The sequence below is a fragment of the Mustela lutreola genome, chromosome 8, assembly GCF_030435805.1.
Source record: "Mustela lutreola isolate mMusLut2 chromosome 8, mMusLut2.pri, whole genome shotgun sequence".
Lineage (NCBI taxonomy): Eukaryota > Metazoa > Chordata > Mammalia > Carnivora > Mustelidae > Mustela > Mustela lutreola.
Genome location: NC_081297.1, coordinates 85,811,770 through 85,837,047, shown reverse-complemented (window position 1 = coordinate 85,837,047; position 25,278 = coordinate 85,811,770). Strand labels below are relative to the sequence as shown.

The 25,278-nt window shown below is 39.5% G+C and overlaps 1 protein-coding gene and 1 long non-coding RNA gene across 6 annotated transcripts in view; one reads left to right on the top strand and one right to left on the bottom strand.

The window, feature by feature from the left end:
* The window catches only part of TMTC1 (transmembrane O-mannosyltransferase targeting cadherins 1), a 277,223-nt gene that overhangs the window by 144,835 nt on the left and 107,110 nt on the right, over positions 1–25,278 (top strand). For 2 of the 3 annotated variants that reach the window (XM_059185860.1, XM_059185859.1), the window contains one exon: positions 6,059–6,248. The exons of the other annotated variant lie outside the window; for it this stretch is intronic. In XM_059185860.1, coding sequence (XP_059041843.1) covers positions 6,059–6,248 — 190 coding nt within the window. The remainder of the gene's footprint in view (positions 1–6,058; positions 6,249–25,278) is intronic. 3 annotated transcript variants of the gene reach the window in all.
* LOC131838958 (uncharacterized) lies at positions 927–25,178 on the bottom strand. Of its 3 annotated transcripts, XR_009356766.1 has the most exons (5): positions 24,912–25,178; positions 15,650–15,696; positions 6,068–6,370; positions 3,693–3,724; positions 927–3,565 (listed from the first exon to the last, which is right to left on the bottom strand). It is a non-coding gene; the product is annotated as an uncharacterized LOC131838958 (long non-coding RNA). The 3 variants fall into 3 exon arrangements; XR_009356767.1 differs by lacking the exon at positions 6,068–6,370 and having other exon boundaries at positions 24,912–25,175; XR_009356765.1 differs by lacking the exons at positions 3,693–3,724; positions 6,068–6,370 and having other exon boundaries at positions 927–1,700; positions 24,912–25,165.

The window sequence follows — 25,278 nt, the reverse complement described above, 5'->3', positions numbered from 1 at the left end:
GCCTGACCCCTAGAAGCCGCCCCTTCCATCTCCCATAGTCACCAGCCTGTTAATGCAACTTCATGACTGAATTGTTCAAGCTGAATTCCTGTGTTTTCCCTTTTCATTTTGTGGGCAAGAGATCCTAGTGGCTTTCGTCCTGTTTGTTAGCAGAAATTCATGGTAGAAAATTGGTAAATAATTCATTTTGGTTTTCCTCCTGCTTCGAAAAAGAGAACTCAGCAGGGCAGAGATAGGCAACAGATTATTCCATTTTTGAAATTTTAGCAGAAATAAACAAGGTGATTAGTTTAAAATGTAATTCATAGTCAGTGAGTTAATAGAAAACCTTGAGTTGCTGATTACAGCTAGCTCAACTAGTCCCCTAAAATGTAATTAGCTTTTGGTGTGATTCCAAGTGGCTTCTTTATGCTTAATTTTCAGAAATTTTCCAGTGCTGTTTCAGTATTTCAAATAGTTTTTAAAGAGTTTAGTAGCAACATCAATCTGAATTCATATGCACTGCGGGGTAGGTGATGTCTCTTGAGTTTTGGGAGACAATACATATGTCTCAAAAGGGGTAAGTTAGGGGTGCCTGGGTGGTCAGTGGGTTAAGCCTCTGCCTTCAGCTCAGGTCATGATCCCAGGGTCCTGGGATTGAGCCCTGAATCGGGCTCTCTGCTCAGCATGGAGCCTGCTTCCTCTTCTCTCTGCCTGCCTCTCTGCCTACTTGTGATCTCTGTCAAATAAATAAAATCTTCAAAAAAAAAAAAAAAAACAAAACACAAGGGGGTTAAGTTAATATTGTTGACTTTCCTAGTGTTAAAGGAAGGTAAGTTGCTTTTAGTTCTGTGGTTTACTTTAGTGTTTTAATATATTTGGGTTATAGCCTGTTTAAAAAGTCACAATGAATATTTTTAAAAAATCTAAATAATTACACTGAGATGTAACTGAAAAAAAATATTCTTCTTTATTTTTTTCTTTTTGCCAATGCAATATTAAAAGTCTAGAAAATATAAGAAACTATGGGGTGCCTGGGTGGCCCAGTTGGTTAAGTGGCTGCCTTTAGCTCAGGTCATGATCCCAGCGTCCTGGGATCCAGTCCCACATTGGGCTCCCTGCTTGGCGGGGAGCCTGCTGCTTCTTCTGCCTGTTGTTCCCCCTGCTTGTGTATATGCTCTCTCTTGTCAGATAAATAAAATCTTAAAAAAGAAAGAAAATATAAGCAACTAGGGTGCTGGCTGACTTGGTTGGAAGAGCAAGCAACTCTTTTTTTTTTTTTTTTTAAAGATTTTATTTATTTATTTGACAGAGATCACAAGTAGGAAGAGAGGCAGGCAGAGAGAGAGGAGCAAGCAGGCTCCCTGCTTAGCAGAGAACCCGATGTGGGAGTCGATCCCAGGACCCTGGGATCATTACCCTAGCTGAAGGCAGAGGCTTAACCCACTGAGCCACCCAGGTGCCCCAAGAGCAAGCAGCTCTTGATCTCTGGGTTGTTAGTTTGAGCCCCATGTTGCGTGTGAAAATCACTTACATAAATTAAAAAAAAACAAAACAAAAAACAAGAAATGGAGGACAACTTGCTGGGCAAGGCCCAAATGTGAACTTAGCAATTAAAATAAAATTTCCACATTAGTGGGGTGCCTAAGTGGCCCAGTTGGTTAAGCGTTCCAATCTTGATCTCAGCTCAGACCTTCATCTCAGGATCTTGAGTTTTAACCCTGCGGTTAAAAAAAAGAAAAAAGAAAAAAGAAAAAAAAGAATCGACATTAGCACTTGCAGCTATTCCATGCGCAAGCTGCCTTTAGACATAAGGAGATATTCCTGTTGCATTTCTGTTGCCTAGTTAAGAAAAAATAGTTTTTATTATGGATAATAAATACATACAGAAGTAGAGCAGATGGCATAAAGAACCTCTACAGACCCATTACCCAGTTTCAACAATCGTAGCTCATGGCCGATCTTGTTTCATTCATACCCCCACCCACTTGTGTACCCTTACTCCCAGTCCATCATTCTAAAACAAATCTCAGATTAGCATTTCATATGCATATATTTTAGTATGTTTCTGAAAGATAAGGTTCCTTAAAAAGTATAACCACAATACCATTATCACACTTTAAAAATTAGCAATGATGGAGCGCCTGGGTGGCACAGTGGGTTAAAGTAACATAACAAACTTCACCCAAATCTGTGTACTAGGAGACACCAAGCTCTAGCATGGCTTCTAGCAGTGTGAGGCGCAACTCTAGGATGACCCCAGTCCCTATTAGAATCCTTGCCTGGGGGGCACCTTGGCAAGGTGCCCCAGCATCGGGCTCTCTGCTCCGCAGGGAGCCTGCTTCCCCCTCTCTCTCTGCCTGCCTCTCTGCCTACTTGTGATTTCTGTCAAATAAATAAATAAAAATCTAAAAAAAAAAAAAAAAGATGAGCAGTGATTCTCCAGGATCCTATATCCAATCAGTGTTTCAATTTTTTCTGCTCATAAGTGGTGATTTTTCATAATGGATTGTTTGAATTAGCACCTAAACAATATCTGCACTTTGATATGTCTCTTAGGTATCATCTGACTTACAGGTGCCCTCTTCTTCTCTCCTGTCCCCCGTCCCTGTTAACCCTCGTACAGTGTATTTGTGGAAGAACCAGACATCATTTGTTCTGTGGAATGGCAACATTCTGGATTTGTCACATTGCATTCCTGTGGTGTCTTGTAGCATGTTCTGGGTTTTTCTGTATTTGATGTAAACTGGTGGTAAAGGGCTTGATCAGATTCAAGTTTGATTTTCTTTTTCTTTTTTTTCGGGGAACAAGACTACTTCGTAGGTGGTGACATCTCTCTCCAGCAGGAGGACATCTGGCTATTAGTCTCCCTTTCTGTGATGTTAAAATTGGTTAGTCAGGTCTAGGCATCTGATTTAGCCTGATCCATCCATTGTGAAGTACCCTATTAGCTTTCACTTAATATTTTAGCAGCCATTTATAATCATTGCTGGTAACTAGTTTATCAAGAAGGAGAGATACCATTTTTAAAAAGTAATTTTTAAGACCTGGAGAGTAACTGAATGACATTGTGATTTTTCTGTTTGATGATTCCACCTTCTCTAAAGTCAAGTCACAGAGAATCTTTCCTGAGCTAATAAGCAGATCGCATCAGCTGAGAAGCTCTGTGAAAGAACAAAGCCAACATTGTGCCAGTTGTCTTCCCATGGAGTTGGCATTCTCTCATGAGACAATTTCTCAGCCCCAAGGCTAAAAGGAATGAGGCAGTGTTTTGATTTTGATTTTTGTTAAATAATCAATCTTGGACTTCATTAAGCTTTCAGTGTGTACCCCACAATTTATACATTAACATTGTATTAAATGAACCAACAGAGAGAAAAAGAGTTGGGAAACAACACTGAAGTATTCCCGCTCCTGGGGTGCATTGGTGGCTCAGTCTGTTAGGTGTCCAACTCTTGGTTTCGGCTCAGATCATAATCTCAGGGTCATGACATCAAGCCCCACATCATGCTCCATGCTCAGCTCAGAGTCTGCTCGAGATTCTCTTTTCCTCTCACTCTGCCTCTCTCACTTGTTTGCTCTTTCTCTATCAAATAAAAAACAAATAAATCTTTTGAAAAAAGAAGAAGAAGAAATACCCTATTCCTTCAACCCATTTCTCTGTTGGGGTTTAAGAGTCAGGATACTAAGTAATCCCCATCCCTAAGTCTCACCTGGCTGTCACTGGTGATTTGTAACTGCCAACCTTGGAGAGAAAGGAGAAAAGGAAAAATCATTTGGGAAGGCCTAGGAAGGGTGTCCCCAACCAATAGCTACTTGTTGAGAGGAATTCAAGGTAAAATATTAGAAGCTAACTTAGAAATGATTTGATCTAATCCCTTTGCCAATCTAAGAATCCCTCCCTAAGAATCTGCCAACTGCTAAACTTTCTTTCCTACTCAATTCTATTATGGCACTCATCTCATTCTGCTCCTTTAATTTTGTATATCTTGTATTCAATATTGGGTTATGCATTTTTTTGCGGACAAGGAATTTATCTAATTATTCTATTTAATCCCATATAGGGTGTCAAACAGAAACACAGCTGGACATCCGTTGAAACAGTGTAAATAGATTTCATTCAGTAACTACTGGCAGCAGGGGAGAGAGCTGAGCGCCATTCTGATTTGCGCAGAAATGATTGGGCATTTTTTTTTTAATTTTTTATAAACACATATTTTTATCCCCAGGGGTACAGGTCTGTGAATCGCCAGGTTTACACTCTTCACAGCACTCACCAAAGCACATACCCTCCCAATGTCCATAACCCCACCCCCCTTCTCCCAATCCCCCTCCCCCCAGCAACCCTCAGTTTGTTTTGTGAGATTAAGAGTCACTTATGGTTTGTCTCCCTCCCAATCCCATCTTGTTTCATTGATTCTTCTTCTACCCACTTAAGCCCCCATGTTGTATCACCACTTCCTCATATCAGGGAGATCATATGATAGTTGTCTTTGCTACCTAAAGCAATCTACATATTTAATGCAATTCCTCTCAAAGTACCATCCATCTTTTTCAAAGAAATGGAACAAATAATTCTAAAATTTATATGGAACCAGAAAAGACCTTGAATAGCCAAAGGGATATTGAAAAAGAAAGCCAAAGTTGGTGGCATCACAATCCCAGACTTCAAGCTCTATTACAAAGCTGCCATCATCAAGACAGCATGGTACTGGCACAAAAACAGACACATAGATCAACGGAACAGAAGAGAGAGCCCAGAAGTGATTGGGCATTTTAAAGTGAGAGTGGGGGTAGCACTGGGAGAGAGGCCCTGTCCTTCCTGATGAGTGCATTTTAAAGAAATGGCTCTCAGGTCCTTGAGAAAGATTTGTGAATCACGGGAGATACCTGTTCACAGTTGTCTGCCCTTTATAAAAAATGCTGTAGGATAGGGAATTCAGAGGCCCTTTGTCCGGCACTGGCTAGAATTGCACTTTCCCAGGCAAGGATTCTTTTTTTTTTTTTTTTTTTTTTTAAGATTTTATTTAGTTATTTGATAGAGATCACAAGTAGGCAGAGAGAGAGCGGGAATCAGACTCCCTACTAAGCAGAGAGCCCAATGTGGGACTCAATCCCAGGACCCTGTGATCATGACCTGAGCTGAAGGCAGAGGCTTTAAAACCCACTGAGCCCCCAAGGCGCCCCCCAGGCAAGGATTCTAATAGGGACTGGGATCATCCTAGAGTTGCGCCTCACACTGCTAGAAGCCATGTTAGAGCTTGGTGTCTCCTAGTGCACAGGTTTGGGTGAAGTTTGTTATGTGCTGAGAGTTCTGCAATTCTCAAGGTCTAGACCACTACTTAATGATTTTGTCTGAAGTGAACACATTTAGATAAATTCAGTTTCCTCTACCCTGAAGGCAACAGGGTCCGTTGGAATGCCTTTCCCCTTCCCTTGGTGGCTAAACACAGCCAGGAAACAGGAGCATCATCTGCGTTCATTATCTCCCTTCCCTAGGTCTCTGCTCTCCTTGTAGGATGATAGCTGTCCTTCTCTTGGAGGGTAGCCCGTTTACTTGTGACTAAGAGACTTCATTTCCCTTCCACGGATGCTCTAATTTAAAAAAAAAAATTCAGTATGATCAATCTGCTATAAACACGTTGAAATATTTTACTGTCTATGGCAATTTTCTGGGCACTATGAATAAAGCAGTTTAAAGGTCTGCCTCTTACCCGGGGAATCGTACGTAGCAAAACAGCATTTCTGTCTATTTTCATCAAGCTTTTCCTTCTTGGCATTTATCTCAGGATGTAATGTATTTATCTGTATGATAATTTTTGAATATTTGTCATGGAAACTCTGTCTTTTCTTGTTCACCATTGAAAGGCAAGCACCTGCCACAGTGCCTATAACCGTTAAATATATTCCAGAATGATCTATTTAACAAAATAAATGGGTGGCTTTCCATCCTACCTTGTCTTTTCCGATAACACTGACAGTGTACAATGCTATTTAATTAAACCATGGTAACAAACAAATGTTTGCAAGGTATCCTGGACCTTGAATTGTTTTTCAGTGATTGTTCTTCTCTTCATAGGTTCCTTACCTATTCCTACCTCTTGGCCTTCAACGTGTGGCTTCTGCTTGCACCCGTTACCCTGTGTTATGACTGGCAAGTCGGCAGTATTCCTCTGGTAGAGACCATATGGGACGTGCGGAACTTAGCCACCATCCTTCTGGCAGTTTTCATGACCTTACTGAGCCTTCATTGTTTAGCAGCCTTCAAGGTAATTTTCTTAAAATCCAACTGAACTCTTTGCATTTGAAGACAGATGCTCTGTATTTAGTGATGCCTTCTCCACCCATCACCCCTAGGTGGTCCGAGTCTAAATTGAATCTACTCTTTTGTCTGAAAAACAAAAAAATTAAATTTTTCCAGGTAAGTAATACTTATTTTAAAGACCTTAGTGAAGTTAGCAGATCTTGGCCACCTTAATTATCTTTTACTGTGTTCTACCAACCCTGTAGAAATTGGATCTGAAATGGAATGTTTGCAAACAAGAATTTTTTTCCTGCTCTAGTTGACTGATTTTTGCAGCAATTTGTTTGATTTCATGTAATGATAAATGAGATAATGATAATATATTCATAAGTGCTTAAAATATGGTTAAGATGTTACTTCCACTAATGAGTACCTGCCTGACTGGGTTGGTTGGGTGAGTCTCACTTCAAAAAAAAAGGAATGGTATAAAATCGGAAAAAAATTATTAGATGTAGCGGTTTCAAGAATGACCAAAGATAGCAAAGAACTTGAAAATGTTTACTTAGGAGAAACTGCTCCTGCATTGGAGAAGATGCTCCTTGCTTGAGGGGATTCCCATCCCCTCCCCATACTTACCCCTTCCCCCTCTCTGCCCAGCCCAGCTGGTGTGAAAAAAAACACCCACAGGTTTACCAGTTAGAAGCTGATTTGGGGGCGCCTGGTTGGCTTAGTGGGTTAAAGCCTCTGCCTGCGGCTCAGGTCATGGTCTCAGGGTCCTGGGATCGAGCCCTGCATCTGGCTCTCTCTGCTCAGCAGGGAGTCTGTTTCCTCCTCTCTGTCTGTCTCTGTCCGCCTCTCTGCCCACTTGTGATCTCTGTCTGTCAAATAAATAAATAAAATCTTTAAAAAAGAAAAAAAAGAAGCTGATTTGGTTTTAGAGCAAAGCAGAGCAGCAAGAAACTTAAGGGGGAGCTTTTAGAAATGAGAGAGCTATGGAAAGGCTGAGATAATATGCTCTGCATGCATTCATGACTGGCTGCTGAACAACATGGTGCTCCCCAGGGAGCACAAGCAAAACTGAAAGCCTAGGGAGACTTACTGATTTCCTGCAAATTTGAAAGAATTTTTTAACCCATACACAGGTTGGGCAATAGAGAGGGGAAGCTTCATTGTCTTGAGTTGTTAGTATCTAACCGCTGTTGAAATCATTGGCTGATCAGAAAGCTGTGCAGACACAAGGGAGATTCCCCCAGAGATTAAGGCAAAAGGGGTAAAAAAAAAACCCGAGCAAAATCTCAGCTCTCTACAGAGAAACAGATTTTTCATTTTGAGTCTAGGCAAGTTCATTATATATTAAAACAGTAAAAACAGCAAGTTTCGGGAGGACAGAATGAAATACAAGGTCACTACAATGTATGATACACAATGCTTAGTTTTTAATCAGATTACTGGACATGTAAAGAAGCGGGAGAGTGTGACCAAAACTTGTGAGGAGATAGTAAGTAGAAAACAGAACAGAACTAAGAATCCAGAGGTAAGCTCTATTACATCCTCTATTGATTTTTGACAAAGTTACCAAGATAATTCAATGGGGGAGGGATAGTCTTTTAAATAAAAGGTACCAAAATAATGGAATATATATAAAGAAAAAAATGTGACATTTTACCCTTATGTCATACTGTACACTCAGAAATTAATTCTAAGTGGACCATAATCTTTAAATAAAAGAATTAAATAATATCAAAAATTCTAAAACGGAACAGGAGAAAAATCTTTGTGGACTTGGGTTAACTAAAGATTTCTTAGAACACATAAAGTTCAGTTTATTAAAGAAAAAGATGACAGATTGGACATCATTAGAATTAAAAATTTTGCTCATCAGAGTCACCTGGGTGGCTCAGTTGGTTAAACATCTATATTTTTTAAAAAAGATTAAAATGTTACAAAGAGATTAAAGGCTGGAATGAATACAGAACTGGCATTTGAATATAAAATACTAGCATGTGATCCTGAAAATTTGATGAAAAAATTTTTGAATTACTAAAACCTTTTGTTAAAGAAAAATTCATATAAAATGCATTTAACCATTTTAAAGTATACAGTTTAGTGATACTTAATGTATTCATAATATTGTGTAACTACCAGCTCTAATTTTATTTTTTTTTTAAAAGATTTTATTTATTTATTTGACAGAGAGAGATTACAAGTAGGCAGAGAGGCAAGCAGAGAGAGAGAGGAGGAAGCAGGCTCCCCACTGAGCAGAGAGCCCGATGCGGGACTCGATCCCAGAACCCTGAGATCACGACCTGAGCCGAAGGCAGCAGCTTAACCCACTGAGCCACCCAGGCGCTCTAAAATGCAATTAACCATTTTAAAGTATACAGTTTAGTGATACTTAATGTATTCATAATATTGTGTAACTACCAGCTCTCTCTAATTTTAAAACCTTTTCATCACCTCGTTAAAAATACCCCATACCAGTCACTCCCAATTCTCCCCTCCACATCACCTGGTGACTTCTAATCTGCTTTCTGTCTCAATGGATTGGCCTATTCTGGATATACCATATAAAAAGAACTATACAGTATGTGACCTTTTGTGTTTGACTTCTTTCACTTTGCATAATATTTTTGAAATTCATCCAAGCTGTAGCATGCATCAATGCTTAGTTCTTTTTAATGGCCGAATAAGAATCCATTGGATGTATACACAGTAATTTCTTTATCCAGTCTTCTGTTTGTGGACATTCATGTTGTTTCCACCTTTTGGCTATTATAAGCATTGCTGTATTACTGCATTTATGGACATATGTTTTCATTTCTCTTAGATTTATACCCAAGACAGAAATTGCTAGGTCTTATGGTAATTATGTAGTTAACTTTTCGAGGAACTCCTTTTCATATTGGCTGCACCATTTAACATTCACAAAGTATACAGTTGTTCCTATATATCCAGTCTTTGCTAGTACTTGTTATTTTCCATTATTTTGTTTAAAGCCATCCTGGTAGGTATGAAGAGCTCTATCTTTGTAGTTTTGATTTGAATTTCTTTAATGAACAGTGATGAACAGCTTTTTATGTGCTTATTGGCCATCTGTATATCTTTTTTTAGAGAAATGTATATTCTAGTCCTTTGCTCATTTTTCAGTTGGGTTGTCTTTTTTTGTTGTTGTTGGGTCGTAAGAGTTTGTTGTATATATAGGATTTTAAATCCCCAACAGATATTTTCTTCCATTCTTTAAATTGCCTTTTCACATTGTTGATGATGTCCTTTAATGCACGCAAGTTTTTAATTCAGTAAGTGCAGTCTCTTTTCTTTTTTGTTATTCTTCATTGCTTTTGTTATCAAACCTAAGAATCCATTGCCAAAGCTGAGGTCATGAAGATTTATGACTCTGTTTTGTTCAAATAGTTTTATAGTTTAAGCTCTTATATTTGGGTCACTGATCCATTTTGAATTATTTTTTGTCTATGTAGTGGTATGAGAGTCCAGGTTCATTTTTTGGCTGGTGGATATCCACTGGTGTCAGCACCATATTTCGAAGAAACTATTTTTCCTCCAAACACCTTATTTAAAATAATCCACTTCTTAGTCATTTTGTAAATCAAGTTGATAAGACAAGTATGATAATGAATAACCATCCTCAAAAAACTCTAGCATGCCAGTTAGTTACATAAACTTGAGCTCAAATTTCACCTTCGTAGTACTGTCTACCATATGTACCCTTTTGTTTATTTATTTATTTATTTAATAGAGCAAAAGGGCGAAAAGAGGGAGACGGTGAATGGAAGGGAGAGGGATAAGCAGACTCTGGGCTGAGCTCCAACTCAGGACCCTGAAGTCATGACCTGAACCAAAACCAAGAGTTGGACACCAACCAACTCAGCCACCCAGGCCCTCCCATATGCATCCTATTTAAAATGCAATCATTTGCCCTCCACTCTTTTTCCTTTTAACTTTTTAACTTTCCTTCACTCTACTTCCAATTTCTAAAATGCTGTGAACTTTGTTATTTTATGTAATATCTTTTTCCTACAACTAGAATATATGCCCCATGAGGACGGAGATTTTTTTCTGTTTTGTTTCACTGCCATATTTCTGGCATCAAGGAGTTGTTGCATACAGTATTTATCATCTAAATTTTATTGTTTGTTGCTGAGTGTTGTTTTATTATTTGTTGCTAAATGAGTAAAGACATAAAAAGTTAGCAACTCTCTTCAACTAGTTATCGGTATGCAGAACCTTTTTTCTTTATTTTTCTTAAGGCTATAAAAGGACCATACACAATACGAGTATGAAGTGTCTGGGGGTAGATTTGTTTTATTAGAATCTGGCCTTAGCTCATAGTTTGGCCTGCCTGCTCTATTGTTATTAATCTACAGGAAAAAATGTAGTAGAGCACTGGATTGGTATGTCAGTATGAGTTTTCTTGGACTCCTTCCAAACTGACTAAAGGGAGTGTTGAATACCCATAGGCTGCCATCTTGGTGAGGTGTACTAAATATGGACTTTTGTGATGGCAGTGAACCCCCAACACAAGCAAGCTTTGGCCCTCTCCAGAGTATCTTTGATAGCAAGATTAATAAATGGAAACTTCTTCTTTTCTTTCTTTCATGGAATTTGTTCCAAAATCCCTTTAATGCATCAGGAAAAATACTAGCAAAGCATTCCTGCTTTGGCAATAGTAAGATTTAGCTCTTTGGTGATAGCTTTCATCTTGAAAATTCTTTGCGAACATTGATAAGGTGACATTTGAGGAGAGACATGAAGGAATTGAAGGAGGGACCTGTGTAGCTATTTAGAGAAGAACATTTCAAGTAGAGGGAAAGCAAGTGCAAAGACCCTGTGGCAGGAAAAGTACTGGGGTGTTCACAAAACGGCAAGTAAGCTGATGTGGCTGGAACAAAGTGGGCCAGAGGTAGAGAGCCGAATGAAATGAAGCCAAAGAGATGATGGAGTGTGTGTGTATCTGGGCGCATACACAGGATTCAGCCTCCATCTTTTTTTAAGTCTCTGCCTATTTTCCTCTCTCCTGCTGTGCTTCTTCTGCATGGCCTCTGGCTGTGTTGACAGTCTGGGTTGTGTCTGGTTTTCTTTATCTGTCATCCTATCTTGTTATTAACCAGGGCTCTGGAGTTGAGGAACGTCATCTACCCTGTTACAGTTGTATTGACACTTTTCTGTTTCATTAATATTTTTTAAAAGATTTTATTTATTCGACACAGAGATCACAAGCAGGCAGAGAGGCAGGCAGAGAGAGGGAGAAGCAGGCTCTCTGCTAAGGACTCGATCCCAGGACCCTGAGATCATGATCTGAGCCAAAGACAGAGGCTTAACCCACTGAGCCACCCAGGCACCCAGATGTTTGACTTTTGACAAGCTCTTGTCTTGGATTGAGTAGGAGGGCTAGGACATAGAATCTAAGCTTTCTTTCTGTAGGAAAAAACAGCAGGGTGAATTTAGAGGTTGTTTCTGATTGGTCCCATTTTCATAATATAAGCAATGTAAGACCTCAAGCAGTAGTTTATTATTTATCATAAAAGAATATGCTTGGGATCCTTGAGAATTTAAATGTAGAATATGTCATATTCTGAGCTTGTCCTTCAGCTCCTCCTCCGATTCATACCCTTATTCACTAGAAATGCATTTGAACTTATATTACATGATGTAGAGAACAATCTATAAATTCTTTGTGGCGTTGAATTCTTTTTAACAGTGAACTTTAGAGTGAACTAATTTGCTCTTACTCTTTGTGTTGAAGATAATCACTGTTAGAATTTATGTATAGTAGAGAGGAAGAATATTAAACCACGAAGGTTTATTGTTCCATTCTTTTTATCAATAGTGACTGTTTATGCACTGGGAGAAGCATACGCTGAGAATACTCTTGGGGTTCTCATTATGACTCCTACGGACTATATGTCAAATTATTGACTTGCAGTAGGGATATGGATCAGGAAAGGAGCCAGTGTAATTTGGATTGTTGAGGGGAATTAATGCCAAAGAGTTGGCCTTTTCCCACTGTCCTCTAATGTGATTTCCCTGCATTACAGAGGAAATACCACTGAATCTTATTTAAGAGTAATTTATTTCTTATTGATTCTTTATTACATTCTCACAGGGTGTCTCAACATTCTAAGCAATTTTTTTTATATCTTTTATAATTTTGTGACATTTTTGTAAAAGTAAAACCTGACGGAAAAAGAGGGTTAGTGACATCTGACTTTGCCATGCAGACTTCCACAATGAGATGTCTTTGAGAATGGACTTTAGGCAGTGTATGGTCTCCTCCTCCCAGTATGGGGCTTTCAGGGCTCTTTTTTGTTTATTTGTTGGGGTTGTTTCATTTTTTTAGTAGAGGTCACAGTTTTTTTCCCAATCTGTCTGTTCATTCCCAGTCTTCCACATCATTCCATTGAAGCCAGCACAAATCAGAGGCCATCTCTCTGAGCCATGGAGACCGAGTCAAATTCTCAGGTCTGCATGAGGACAAATCTGCAGCATAGCCAATGGAGGTGACCTCTAGTAACAGCTTGGTGGAAATGGAGGGGTGGCATGGAGTGAAACTAATGCATCTCCTCACTTAGGGAGGGGCTTGTGTTTATCTCAGGGACATCCCTTCATGCCTGTTCCTAGACTTGACCTTGCTTAGCCTCCATGCTAGTCTGGATCATAGCCCCCATCAACATTTTCTTTTCTTTTTAAAGCTTTTTTTAAAAAAGAGTTTGTTTATTTATTTATTTGACAGAGAGAGAGAGATCACAAGTAGGCAGAGAGGCAGGCAGAGAGAGATGGGGAAACAGGCTCTCTGCTGAGCAGAGAGCCCAATGTGGGGCTCAATCCCAGGACCCTGGGACCATGACCTGAGCTGAAGGCAGAGACTTAACCCAGGCTCCCCTCCCCATCAGCATTTGCAATAAAAGAAGACAGATATCTGATGGACAAACAGAGATTATGAGCCTTAGCGCTCTCATTTAAAAAACCTCACACAGCACAATAAGGAGGTAAGATTAGAATGGGAACCACTGTTGGAAAGTGATTATTTACTCACTGACATTTTTACCTTTTTTTTTTTTTTTAAGATTTTATTTATTTATTTGACAGAGAGAAATCACAAGTAGATGGAAAGGCAGGCAGAGAGAGAGAGGGAAGCAGGCTCCCTGCTGAGCAGAGAGCCCGATGTGGGACTCGATCCCAGGACCCTGAGATCATGACCTGAGCCGAAGGCAGCGGCTTAACCCACTGAGCCACCCAGGCGCCCCCCCCCTTTTTTTTTTTTAAGAAAGAACTGAAGCAACTTAGGGAATAAATACAGTGTAGTGGAGTTGACCAGGAGATGGAAGTGTGTGTGTGTGTGTGTGTGTGTGTGTGTGTGTGTGTGTGTGTATTTGTGTGTGTGGAAATACCTGAATTGTAAATACTCAGGGCTCTTCTGGACATACAGGCTGTCATAACTATTCACCTCTGCCACTGTGGCATACATTAGAACATTGTACTACCCAGACCCATGCAGTTGAACTGAACAAGCTTTCAGATTTCTGGAAATGATTTTGCATTTAGTTCAGCCAGATAATAGGTTAGGATATTATCACAGTGCATGGGTCACTGTGGAACAACTCTTTTAAATTCCAGAATAGCCATTATGAAACCTGGTAAAGTAAGCATCTTGTTTTAATATACCAAGTGGTAAAATAAAATTGAACTTGAGGAATGAAGATTGCATTTAATGGTGAATGGCTCTGTGCCAAAGTTGATTTTTTTTTTCCTTCTGGCCTACATTTCTCACTTCAGTTCCCGTTTTCTGCAGACTGTATGCTCTCCATCCTTTTCTGTCCTCTGTTCGTGAAAATCCTCTCCATGCTATTATAGATCCAGTCTTTCTAGCCCATTTATAACCCATCCGGTCTGTCCCACTTTGGGACCATTGCAGTCACTGACAGAGGTCCTAATGATATGTTGACATGGTCCATCTATCCCTGACCACCAGTACTATGGGAGTAGCCCTTGTCTGGGGTGTCTGTCTCACATTTGGCTTCTCCGCCTGCTGACATTTTACCTATGGTGATAACATCCTGCTACTTAGGGGCAGTTTTTCAGGTCAGTAGCTCTAGTCAGCTTTAGCCCTTAGGCCATATGTCAGAGCTGAAATTTTTGTTGATACCATTTTTCTGATAAGTGTGAAAATAAGCTGACTGCTTCATCAGATGCAGTGTTATAAATTAGATATGCTAGATTTGTACCTCATTGGAAAATGGAACATTTTGAACAATCCACTTCAACTACCTTTTCCCACATACTTTTTTCCTCTCTCAGATTTGTATTTAGTTAATATATAGTCTAATAGTTAATATATAGTATACTTAGTTAATATATAGTATAATACTGGTTTCTGGAGTAGAATTTGGGGATTCATCACTCACATATAATACCCAGTGCTCAAAACGACATGTGCCCTCCTTAATGTATGGGACACAAACTGTGACTTACGTTCTGTCATCTAATTTCATTTGATAGTCTCCTTTCATGTTGGAGGCCACCCAGGTAATGCACGTGGAGGAAACCCGCTAGTTCTAGATCAGTAGCTTCTGAGGCTGGGAGGAGGGAGGCCGTGGAGTAGAGTGATTAGCACTGACCTGAGTCCAAAGCTAAGCTCTGCCACTGACCAACCTTGTGGATGCAAGCTTGCCTTGTTCAGCCATTTTCCTGCACCATCATGTAGGGTCATTTTGAAGTTAACCAGGACAAGCCATAAGACATTGAGCACAGTGGCTGGCACCTGGGAGGGCCTAAGTACCTATCAGAGGTCCTAATGGTACTTGTTGTCATCATTGTCTTTGCTACCATTATGAAATTGTCACAGATTAAAGTCAGGAGCATAGTTAGAACTCCTGTTTCCTGTTTTTATTTTATAAGAATAGCCATAAAAACTAAAACCAAAAACCAAATAAACATTATCCAGCAGGACTGACTTTTTGATTCTGTGCATTTCAGTATACAGTTGTGCTTTACATGATAAAAAAAAAAATTACTTGTAATGCTACCAAAGATTAATCCCCACCCCCCCTCCTCTAAACCTTGTTTTATCCCTCATCCTGTATAAAAGAGGTTAAATTCTTGACTTAAGAGCTGATGGTATTAACACACTTTCAAGTTTCTAATGCTTCGATGTATTTGGAATTTGGAAGTAGGTATATTAAACTGTAATGGAAGGCCAGAAACATAAAACTTAGTTAAAAAAAAAAAGTTTGCAAAGGGGAAGAAAATAGTGGCAAATATCACTGGCCTATTTATAAATGAACATTGGAGTTACCACCTAAACCTCCAAATTATAGAAATAGTAAAGAGGATTCTAAAAGTATTTGGGAGTTTAGCAAAGGAGGCAGGGTATAAGAAATCATTTTCTTTTATAATTGCTGTTCTTTATACCTTTTCCTGTCGTTGCTGGATTTCTTCATTCCACTCAGTGGTGACCACTGGAGCAAAAGAGACACAAGAAATGCACCTTTTTAATTCAATGGCTACTTAAAAATCAGAGACCCTTGAGCAAAGTCTTCCCCAGGCATTGCTTTCTGTCCATTATTAATATGTCATGTGTGAAGTCATTCTCCTTGTACCAGATCTGAACCTCACATAAATCCTTCTCTCTCCTGTTCTGTGTCATGTACAACTCAGTGGTACCTGCAGTGTTCTGCTTGGCTTTTGATCTAGGCCTGGCAGGAGTTTTTCCACATCATTAAATAATTTGTTTTATTCTTTGCTTTCACAGGGCAATTACATTTTCACAAGCCCATTCTTTAATAAGAAAATGACTTACCTACTCCTTTGATGTTTATACCTTAGTTGGAAGACTCTGAACTTATTAATGGAAGAATTAGATAGTTGCATAATGGGAAAAGGAATTTTCAGCTATCAGTAACAGCTTTATTTCTTTTTCTTGATTGTATACTTTGTGAGTCTTGGCAAGATTTCATAGTTGACGTTATTATTGACTTTTACTCAGAATAATTGACACCTTTTGAGTGATGATCTTAACACTTAAAAAAAAATTATTATTATTATTTTTTAGTTTTTTAAGTCGGCTCTACACTCAACGTGGGGCTCAAATTCATGACCCCAGATTATGAGTCACATGCTCTACTGACTGAGCCAGCCAGGCACCCCTGTAATCTTAACATTTTTTTAATACTTTATTTCTCTTAATGATTCATACTCATAAAAGCAACTCATTTCTGCTTAGCCGTACCATGCTTCTGATTGTTTTTAAACTCTTAACAAGGTCAAGACATTTTTGAAACTCTTAGAGTCATTCTGTCCTTTCTGTTTCCATTTAGAACATGAAATTTCTATTTAAAGAAGCATTCCTTTTTTTCTCTTGTTCTAAGAAAACCATGAAATATGTAATTAGGACTCTCCAAGATAAAAGCAGCTACAAATACTTCTCCACAGAATGCCCATTGGAAATTGCTATTGTATTGGAAAATACAAAAGAGACCAAAGTGATTGATTGCCACATTCTTCAGATGGTTTGCTATAAGAACAATGCCCAAGAAAGCCTATAAAGAGGTAATAAGCACAACTTGGGGAGAATAACATATAAGAACTTTGGAATACTTATTTTTACACCTGTTTTGCCTAAAGAGAGGCAGCATAGAATATTAGAAAGCAAGCAAGTTTTTAATATGAGCTTTAGTGTTTAGGTTACTAGACATCAAAATGTTGGTGGTAATGTCCTCAAATTTCTTTCTAACAAAAACAAATGAAACAATGTACATGGTACCTGGCATTGTTCAGGAGGGAAGTGCTGTATAAATCATTTCCACTTGGATGTCTCAAAGTCAGCATTCCAAAGTCTAACTCCTGAATGTACCCATTCACTGTGTCCCCCACAATGTTTGCAAACTCACTGCATTCTGCTGGCTGCCCAAGCCAAAATTCTTGGAGTTTCATTGTTTCCTCTCCACATCTCTCTGTCTCTAATATCATATCCAGTCCATCAATAAGTACCAGCAAATATATTTTTGTAATATATCTGGAATTTGACCATTTCTCTCCACCGTCACTGCTGCCATCCTGGTCCAAACCATCACCGTCCCTCACCTGGATTATTGCTAGAGCTACTTAACTAGTCTTCCTGCTTCTACCTTCTACCACTGGTCCAGACTGTTCTCAACACAATGACCAGATGATTCTTTAAACATGTAAGCCAGAGCCTGTCCCTTCTGTGCTTACCATCTTCCAGTGGCCCCTTATTGCTTTCAAAGGAAAAATCATTACCTTTTTAAAGGCCCTAAGGTTTCTGCGTGCCAGTTATCTCTCTTGTTCCTTCCTGAGCTCTTTGCCTACTATGCAATGAATTTTATGGACTCCTTCGTCTCCTACAAGTCTTCACTTAGTTGCCAGCTTCTCGAGGCCTACCCTGACCACCATGTTTAGGATTGCAACCCACTTCTTGCCTACCATATATTGCAGGGACTCTTTGTCAGACTCTCTTGCTCTTTCTCCCTCTCTTTTTTTTCCCCCTCTCTGGAAGGTCAGGGATTCTTTGTGTCTGTTTTGCTAACTGGTGTACTCCAAAGAACTTAGAGTAGTGCCTGGAAAGTACAAAGGACATAGGAGTAGTTGATTGCTAAATTCTGTAAGTGATTGCCTGTAAGCACACTGCCCAAGGAAATGATACAGAAGAGGCTGTATGCATTTGTTGTCTGACTGAAGGATCAGGGACTGTGTTTTTCCAAAAGCTCCATTGCTGAGGATAGGAAAGTTTTCAGTTGGACAAGAAAAATGAACTGGGGGAAGTGTCCAATGGTACCCCCAATGCTCTTGCACTTGCCATGTCTCTCCTAGGAGGAGGGCAGGGTATGAGTGGATGACCAGTCTCACTTAGCGGATGTATACAGTGGTGAGATGGAAATGGAAACTGGTCTTAAGAGCTAACTATTTAGAGACAAGCAGGATAAATTTGTAGGGATTGTATAGATGCAGGGTGGTGCATTCAGAGAGGAAAAGCCCAGAGGAAGGCAATAAGATAAAATATTAAATATTTAACTTACTGACCACTCACTAGTTCCAAGTGATATGCTGAATATAGAGAATAAAGATAGGGTAAACCCAGTAGCTGCCTGAACAATTTGTTTTTCTTTGCTCCCATTTCCATTGCCCCCCACCTCTGAGAGAATTATCCTTCTAAATATGGGTATGATCTAAACATATCTCTGACCTGCCAAGAAACCTTCCTGATCTCAACACTGACTTAGCCTGACTGAAGTCAAGACTGTGCAGCCATGTGACTTGATAAAGTTTTTTAATGTGTATCGTGATTTTCTGCATGGAAAATGGCAGTCAGCTATTCTACATCTACCAAGAATGAATAGGGAAAAAAAAATGCATTTCAACTGTAGCATAAAAGCCATCAATAGCTGAGTTCAGGGGAAACTTCCTGTTTGCAGAGAGGGAGGTAATTTTTTGGTACTGCTTATAGAAACTCCTAAGGCAAAAAAACTTTTCCTTTTAACTCCATTCTGCTTGAGTAGTTTATGCCATCATTTTTCAAAATATGTTCCAGCATCACACCAATCATTAAGTAAGGTTACCTCTCTAAATAAAGATGCTGCATATCAGAAGCACTAGGTTTTTAAAGATCAATAATGTATTTCCGTACTAGAGGACTTCAGAAAGCCTCAACTGTGCTCTAAGCAGCCTTTTAGGTTTCCAAGTGAGGTGTTCAGTGAATGGCATTTCTCAGATTTATTTGAGTTTGGAAGCCCCCTTTCAGGGCTTCTTGCAGTATCTGTGTTCTTATAATAAGCTCTGGGAAGCGCTGATTTAAATTTTTGAGGTTTGGTGGAGAAGTGAACTTCAGAGAGTCCATTTTCTGGGCAGTGTGCTTTTTTTTGTTTGTTTGTTTTATTTTTGGTTTTTTGTTTTTGCCTTATTTGTACTTTCAAAAACAATACCCCCCCCACCACAGCTTCATCGGAAGAATTTTCATGTTTATTATCCCTTTAGCAGTCAATACCACCTGAAAAAGAATTCCTTTGAAACCATTTCTTTTCGAGTTTGAGTTTACAACCTGTCAACAGCAAGTGAAAGGTAAGATCCATGGAATCTTGGTTTTCATTGTATGGAGGCCAGCATTTGACACAACAGTGACTGTGACTGCTCACATTGATGAGGCCTGAGAGACACACAAGGCTGCCCATAGAATGTTACAGTTTGGGGCAGTAAGTGTCACCTCGACCCATTGGTATGTTAAGTGGCAGTTTCAAAGGTAAAACCAAAGTGACACCACATACATCTCTCCGCATGTGGTTTTTCTTTTCTCTGGAGAAAGTTGAAAATTCTATTTTTACCTGCAGTTGGGGGGGGGGGGGGTGATTTACAAGAAGCCACTTGACAGAGTAGACTTTTGTCTTCCTTGAGTAAAAAGTGAATGGTTCTTGCCTCAGCATATAGGTCCTTTCATGGGTGGTTCTTGTGGCAAAGCTGTCGACAAAGGACTTCCTTGAGCTCCATGATAAGCCATTGTGTCCCTGTTTGCTAATAAATGGTTGCGCTTTTGGCAGAATGTTCTCTGCAACTTGCTTTCATTTTTGTATCCCTTCTGGTGGGTCTAATTGCCAGAGGACACCATTATTTACAAAGGGACCTGGCAACTTTAAATGGCCAAATTGGCTTCGTCAGTTTGTGACTCAGGACTCTGGCATTTGGTATTAAAAAGTGATTAATTAGGAAGAACATTTATTAATGTCAGCTTCTCTGGCCTAGCCTTAAATTCTCTCCATTACAGTATACCACAATTTCTTTTGGTTTGGGTGACTTCGGCAGTAAACTCTAGTTTTTTTGCCTAGTGTAGATTTAGGTCCTCACTATGACAGTGTTTTCACTTGGGAATAATTCATTGTCAGGGCTTGTTGGAGGAAAATTTTTACTCTTTGTTTTTCTGTCTGAAACATTTATTCTCTTACCTTGTAAGAATTTCCCAAGGGCAGGGTGACTCCTAATTAGTATATTAGTAATTAGTAATTACTAATTATTAGTAATTAGTTTTATTTTTTTGTCAAGCCTCATACAGATATATTGAATTTCTCTTTTATATACACGTTGGAGATTTCTGTTGTTGGTATGTGGTAGAAAGCAGTCCCTATGGACAATGATAGTAGGGGTTTGAATTTCTGAACTTGGAATTATAAGCACAGATCTTTTGATGGGATTGCATTCTGATAAACCTAAAAAAATGGAAAATATAGGCCGAAAATGCATTTAATCCACCTAGCCTACAGTAAGGCAAAATCCCCCACCACAAAGTTTGTTTTATAACAAAGTGTTGAATATCTCCTGGAACGAATTGAGTGCAGTACTGAAAGTGACAGACAGGCTGGTTGTATGGTTGCAAAATGGTCATCAGTGGATCAGTTGCTTGTCCTCACGGCTGACCAGGATCAGTGCCCAGTATCACAGAGAGAACAGCACCATGTATCTCTAACCCAGGAAAAGATCCAGATTCAAAATTTGAAGTATAGATTCTACTGAATGCCTATCACTTTCGCATCATTATAAAGTCGTGAAGTATAACTGGAACCATCCTAAGTCAGGGTCCATCTCTATTTAACAACTTTTTTTTTTTTTTTTTTAAGATTTTATTTATTTACCAGAAAGAGAGAAGGGGAGAGAGCGAGCACAGGCAGACAGAATGGCAGGCAGAGGCAGAGGGAGAAGCAGGCTCCCTGCCAAGCAAGGAGCCTGATGTGGGACTTGATCCCAGGACGCCGGGATCATGACCTGAGCCGGAGGCAGCTGCTTAACCAACTGAGCCACCCAGGCGTCCCTTAACAACTATTTTAAACAGGGCCTTTGTTTCTATACTTTGTTGAATTTATAAGTCTGTTGAATTTGTCCTTTTAAAATGGAAGGCAGCCTGTAAAGTGGTTGGCAGGCTGTTTGAATGCCCAGTTAAGGATTGGAGAAGAGCATGATTTAATCATGCTGGTTATTTTCAGTGATTTCTGATGAAACAAAATGATCCATCCAGCTTTTATCACCAAAATGTTTCAGAACCAAGTAGGGGGTCTTACGCAATGAGATGCAACATATTTTGATTATAGAAGATATTTGGATTTTGGATGAGCACATTGATGGATAACAGGATTCAGATCCACTTACTAATAGTAGTTCCTCTAGGAGCTCAGCTGTACAAGTAAACCTCACTTTTTGTTGTTTTTAACCTGTTAAAAAAGAAGCTGTCTAGGGGTGCCTCAGTGATCAGTCAGTTAGGCATCTGCCTTCAGCTTAAGTCATGATCCCAGGATCCGGGGATCAAGACTCACATCAGGCTCCCTGCCCAGTGGGAAGTCTGCTTCTCTCTCTCCCTCTCCACTTTCCCAGCTCATCCTCTTTCTCGGTGTCTCTCTGCATAAATAAAATATTTAAGAAAAAGAAGCTTTCTAAATTTCTATTACTTCATATTTCATAAACTTAAAGTAAATCAAATATTTCTCTAAGATTTGTTTGATAAAGCATGGTGAATTATTTTATTTAAGAAATGCTGCTCTAAAATATCTAGATCTTTATTGTGTGAAAATAAGTGGGATTTTTGTGGTTCCTTCTTACTTATTTTAGATTGTAGAGGGAACGTACTCTCTCCTCTATGACAATCCCAAGTAGATGAGTCATACTTTTTAGTGAGTGTGACTCACTGTGTGAAAAAGTTAAACACCTTGTCTTTTTCTAAACAACAAAAAAAAGGTCTGTGCCATCCTGCTTTGGAAGATTTTGGCAGAGGAACTTCTCCTTAATGGAAGCATTTGAACAGTAACTATAGGTAGAAATGAATTCTGCTCTGATTGTACACTCTCATAGGAACGAAACAATTTATGCATCTAATTTATCCTCTGCTTCTATTTGCTCAAACAGATGAATTCTTCAGAGTGAACTGTGAATTCATCAAAATGAATTGAAACAAGTGAATTCATCGAAGCTAAATTCGCTCATAACTTGGCTTCCGTGGCTAAGTCCATCCTGGTCCCTAATTGAATCCTCACAGAGGGGAAAAATTGGTTAATTGTTCCTGCCTCCCTCCCATACTGGGTCACCTTATTGAGTTACAGTTCTTGATTCAAGATTCTGGGGCATTACCTGTGTCATCTTCATTCTGCCAGCCAGAGCTGGATAGGGAGAGGAGAGTGTAATATGACACCAGTGCCTCTAGGCTGTAGACAGTCTTTCCCTCTTTGCTGAGACAGGCTCCAGGCACAAGACTTGAGTTTCTGTTTACTTTTCTCTCCTTGCTTCTCACAGGTATCTTGTCTGTTGCATCACTGACCCTCCTCTGGACAGGTTCATGGGTGTCTGATGGGGATCCTGTTTCCTCTCTCCCTCCCCCTTCCTCCTCAGCAAGCTTTGATCTCAACATATGTGAACACACATCTTTTAGAGCCACAGCACTCTTGATTTTCCAAATCTTGCGTCTTCCTGAGTGAATACTGTATTTCTCTCTATATATTTTATTGTTGTTTTATATATTTGTATATAGTATTATATAAATTTACATTACATATAAAATAGATATAAAGAATAAGTGGTTGTCACATTGACACATTACTGGAGGATTTCTTGTGTAAACAGTTCATAGATAAACAGTTGAATATTAAAAAATGGAAGCTTAGAGCAGTAACAAGTTTACAGAGCATGTGTAAATTTAAAATTTAGAAGGTCTTTGTTTCACGTAGTTTATTCATTGTGTTTCTGTGGTCATTAGAATACAAATATCCTCTTATTTTCCTTACTAAGAAGGGCAGTTTCATCACATTATTTGATTTCTTATGTCAAAAATATCATTATTCCTCCCTTGAGACTTCTCAGATATAATTTTGACGTAGAATTCAGTAAGATCAGTCAGCTACGTGATGTCTTACTCTGTTGTATGTGGTAGATAGGGATATGCCCCTTCTTCCAGAGGCTGGCTGTTAGAATGAGGAGATTTGCACACATTCTCTGCCGCACATCCCCTAGCATCTGCATTGATCTGGCAGAGTGAATCCATGCAGCTTTCTGTCACAGGCCCTCAGGTGTGATTTTAGGGACTACGTTCTTGGTACCTTACTTGGTCACCTCCAAATTACTGGGTCTCATCTGTAGTCAGTGTATTTCTGCTGCAAAGCCAGAAGGCAGCAAAAGGCTGAAATCCCCCCAGTGTGTGTTTTTTGCATACGTACACACACAAACACACACTCACACACAGGCTTTGGGGTGAGCTAGACCTCAGTTTGAAACCTTTGTTTCTCGCCAATTGTATCAACTTGGATCTGTGTCTTAAGTTGTCTGCACCTCAATTTCTTATCTGTACAAGTGGGGATGATTACTGATCTTATAATATTATCATGAAGTTTCAGTGGAAAGATTTCGGCCCAAGGTCTGGCATATGGTTTGTGCTTGAGAGATGCTTGTTTTCCCTATGTATCTTCTACCATTTACAACTTACCAGGTGGTTTTTCCTGCGCCCTCCACATTTCTCCCATGTATGATAGTGCACATACCATAATTGTTCAGACATGACCTTCCATCTTTCTAGTCTTCCTCACGTTTTTTGTTTGTTTTTTTTCTTTTTAGATTTTATTTATTTATTTATTTGACAGAGAGAGACACAGCAATAGAGAGAACACAAGCAGGGTGAGTGAGAGAGGGAGAAGCAGGCTTCCCACTAAGCAAGGAGCCCGATGCTGGGCTGGATCCTAGGACCCTGTGATCATGACCTGAGCTGAAGGCAGGTACTTAATGGATGAGCCACCCAGGCACCCCTAGTCTTCCTCACTTTAAAAAAATTTCACAGCTTTCAAGTTCCAAAAATTCCTGTAAATAGTTTCATTCTACTCAGGGAAAGTTTTCTTGAACAACATTTTAACTCCTTACTAGTGCTTTCTTAACTAGGCGAATGGCATTCTTTGGCATTAGACTGATATTTACCAATCATGGCTCTTCTAAAGTGTCTTTTAAAAGATTTTTGCTTTTATTTTTCTTTAAACACTTAAAACACACATGCAGAATGTAACATACATTTGCAAATACCATTCTGAATGCATTTATCCTCAATTAGAAGAAGGTAATCGGAGAGCTTCACTCTTCCACCTGATTTAACTATGAGACGTACTTGTGTGCTCTTGTGAGATAAGGAATTTCAATCTCAAGAACTCGTGTTGGCAAGAAGATTCAGACTGTTGATTAAAAACAAATCAAACAAAGCACAGGGCAGAAAAATGAAGTCCAGGACCAAGGACTAGAAATCGAAAATGTCAGTTTACGAATGCTCTGATTTTAATCTGCCTTCAGCTTTCTGTTCATTAGCACATCTGGCTATGCTTCTTAGTGAAGAAAAGCTTGGCAGAGGGAGAAAGCCGTGTTTAAATTGGCTCAGAGAAGACACAGAGTGTACAAATCTACTTTTGTCTCTGAGGGGGTATAATTTCCTCATTCATTTCCCCTTTTAACATTTTTCTCCTGGTGCATTTATGAGTAAATTTTAGAGCACATGGAAGTGAGGAAATGATCACCCCAGTTCGAGTCAAGGAGAGTGTGGGTTGGCAGCTCTGCTGTCGAGATCCTGAGCCTTTGCTATTTTTTGTCCCACCCAGCTCAGCTTACCCCATCCATTTCAACTAGGGAAGAAAAACCCTTCCATAGTACATTCCATGCCTACCTGTGAGATGTGAATGTCATTGGAGGACTGTCCTTAGATCTCTCCGGGCGCAGCATTCTTGCCATTGGACCTAACTCGGGCTTCCAGTTGGATACATAGTCACAAAGAATCTGGCCCCGGTGACCGTGATTGAGGCTCTGAGAATCAGCTTTCAGGTTTTCTTTTTCTCTCTACCTTTAAGACTGCCCCAAGATTCCTTCTGCCTCCCGTGTTGCTTTTACTGAGTTTAGATTCTGGGACTTATCTGAGGCCTAACAAGTGGTCTCTTGTGTTGGATAGGCATAAGAGCAGTAAAAATTCCAGACTTCCTCTTCAGCTATTGAGAGATCGGTCTCAACCTCATTGGCCAGATCAAAAGCCCTCTTCG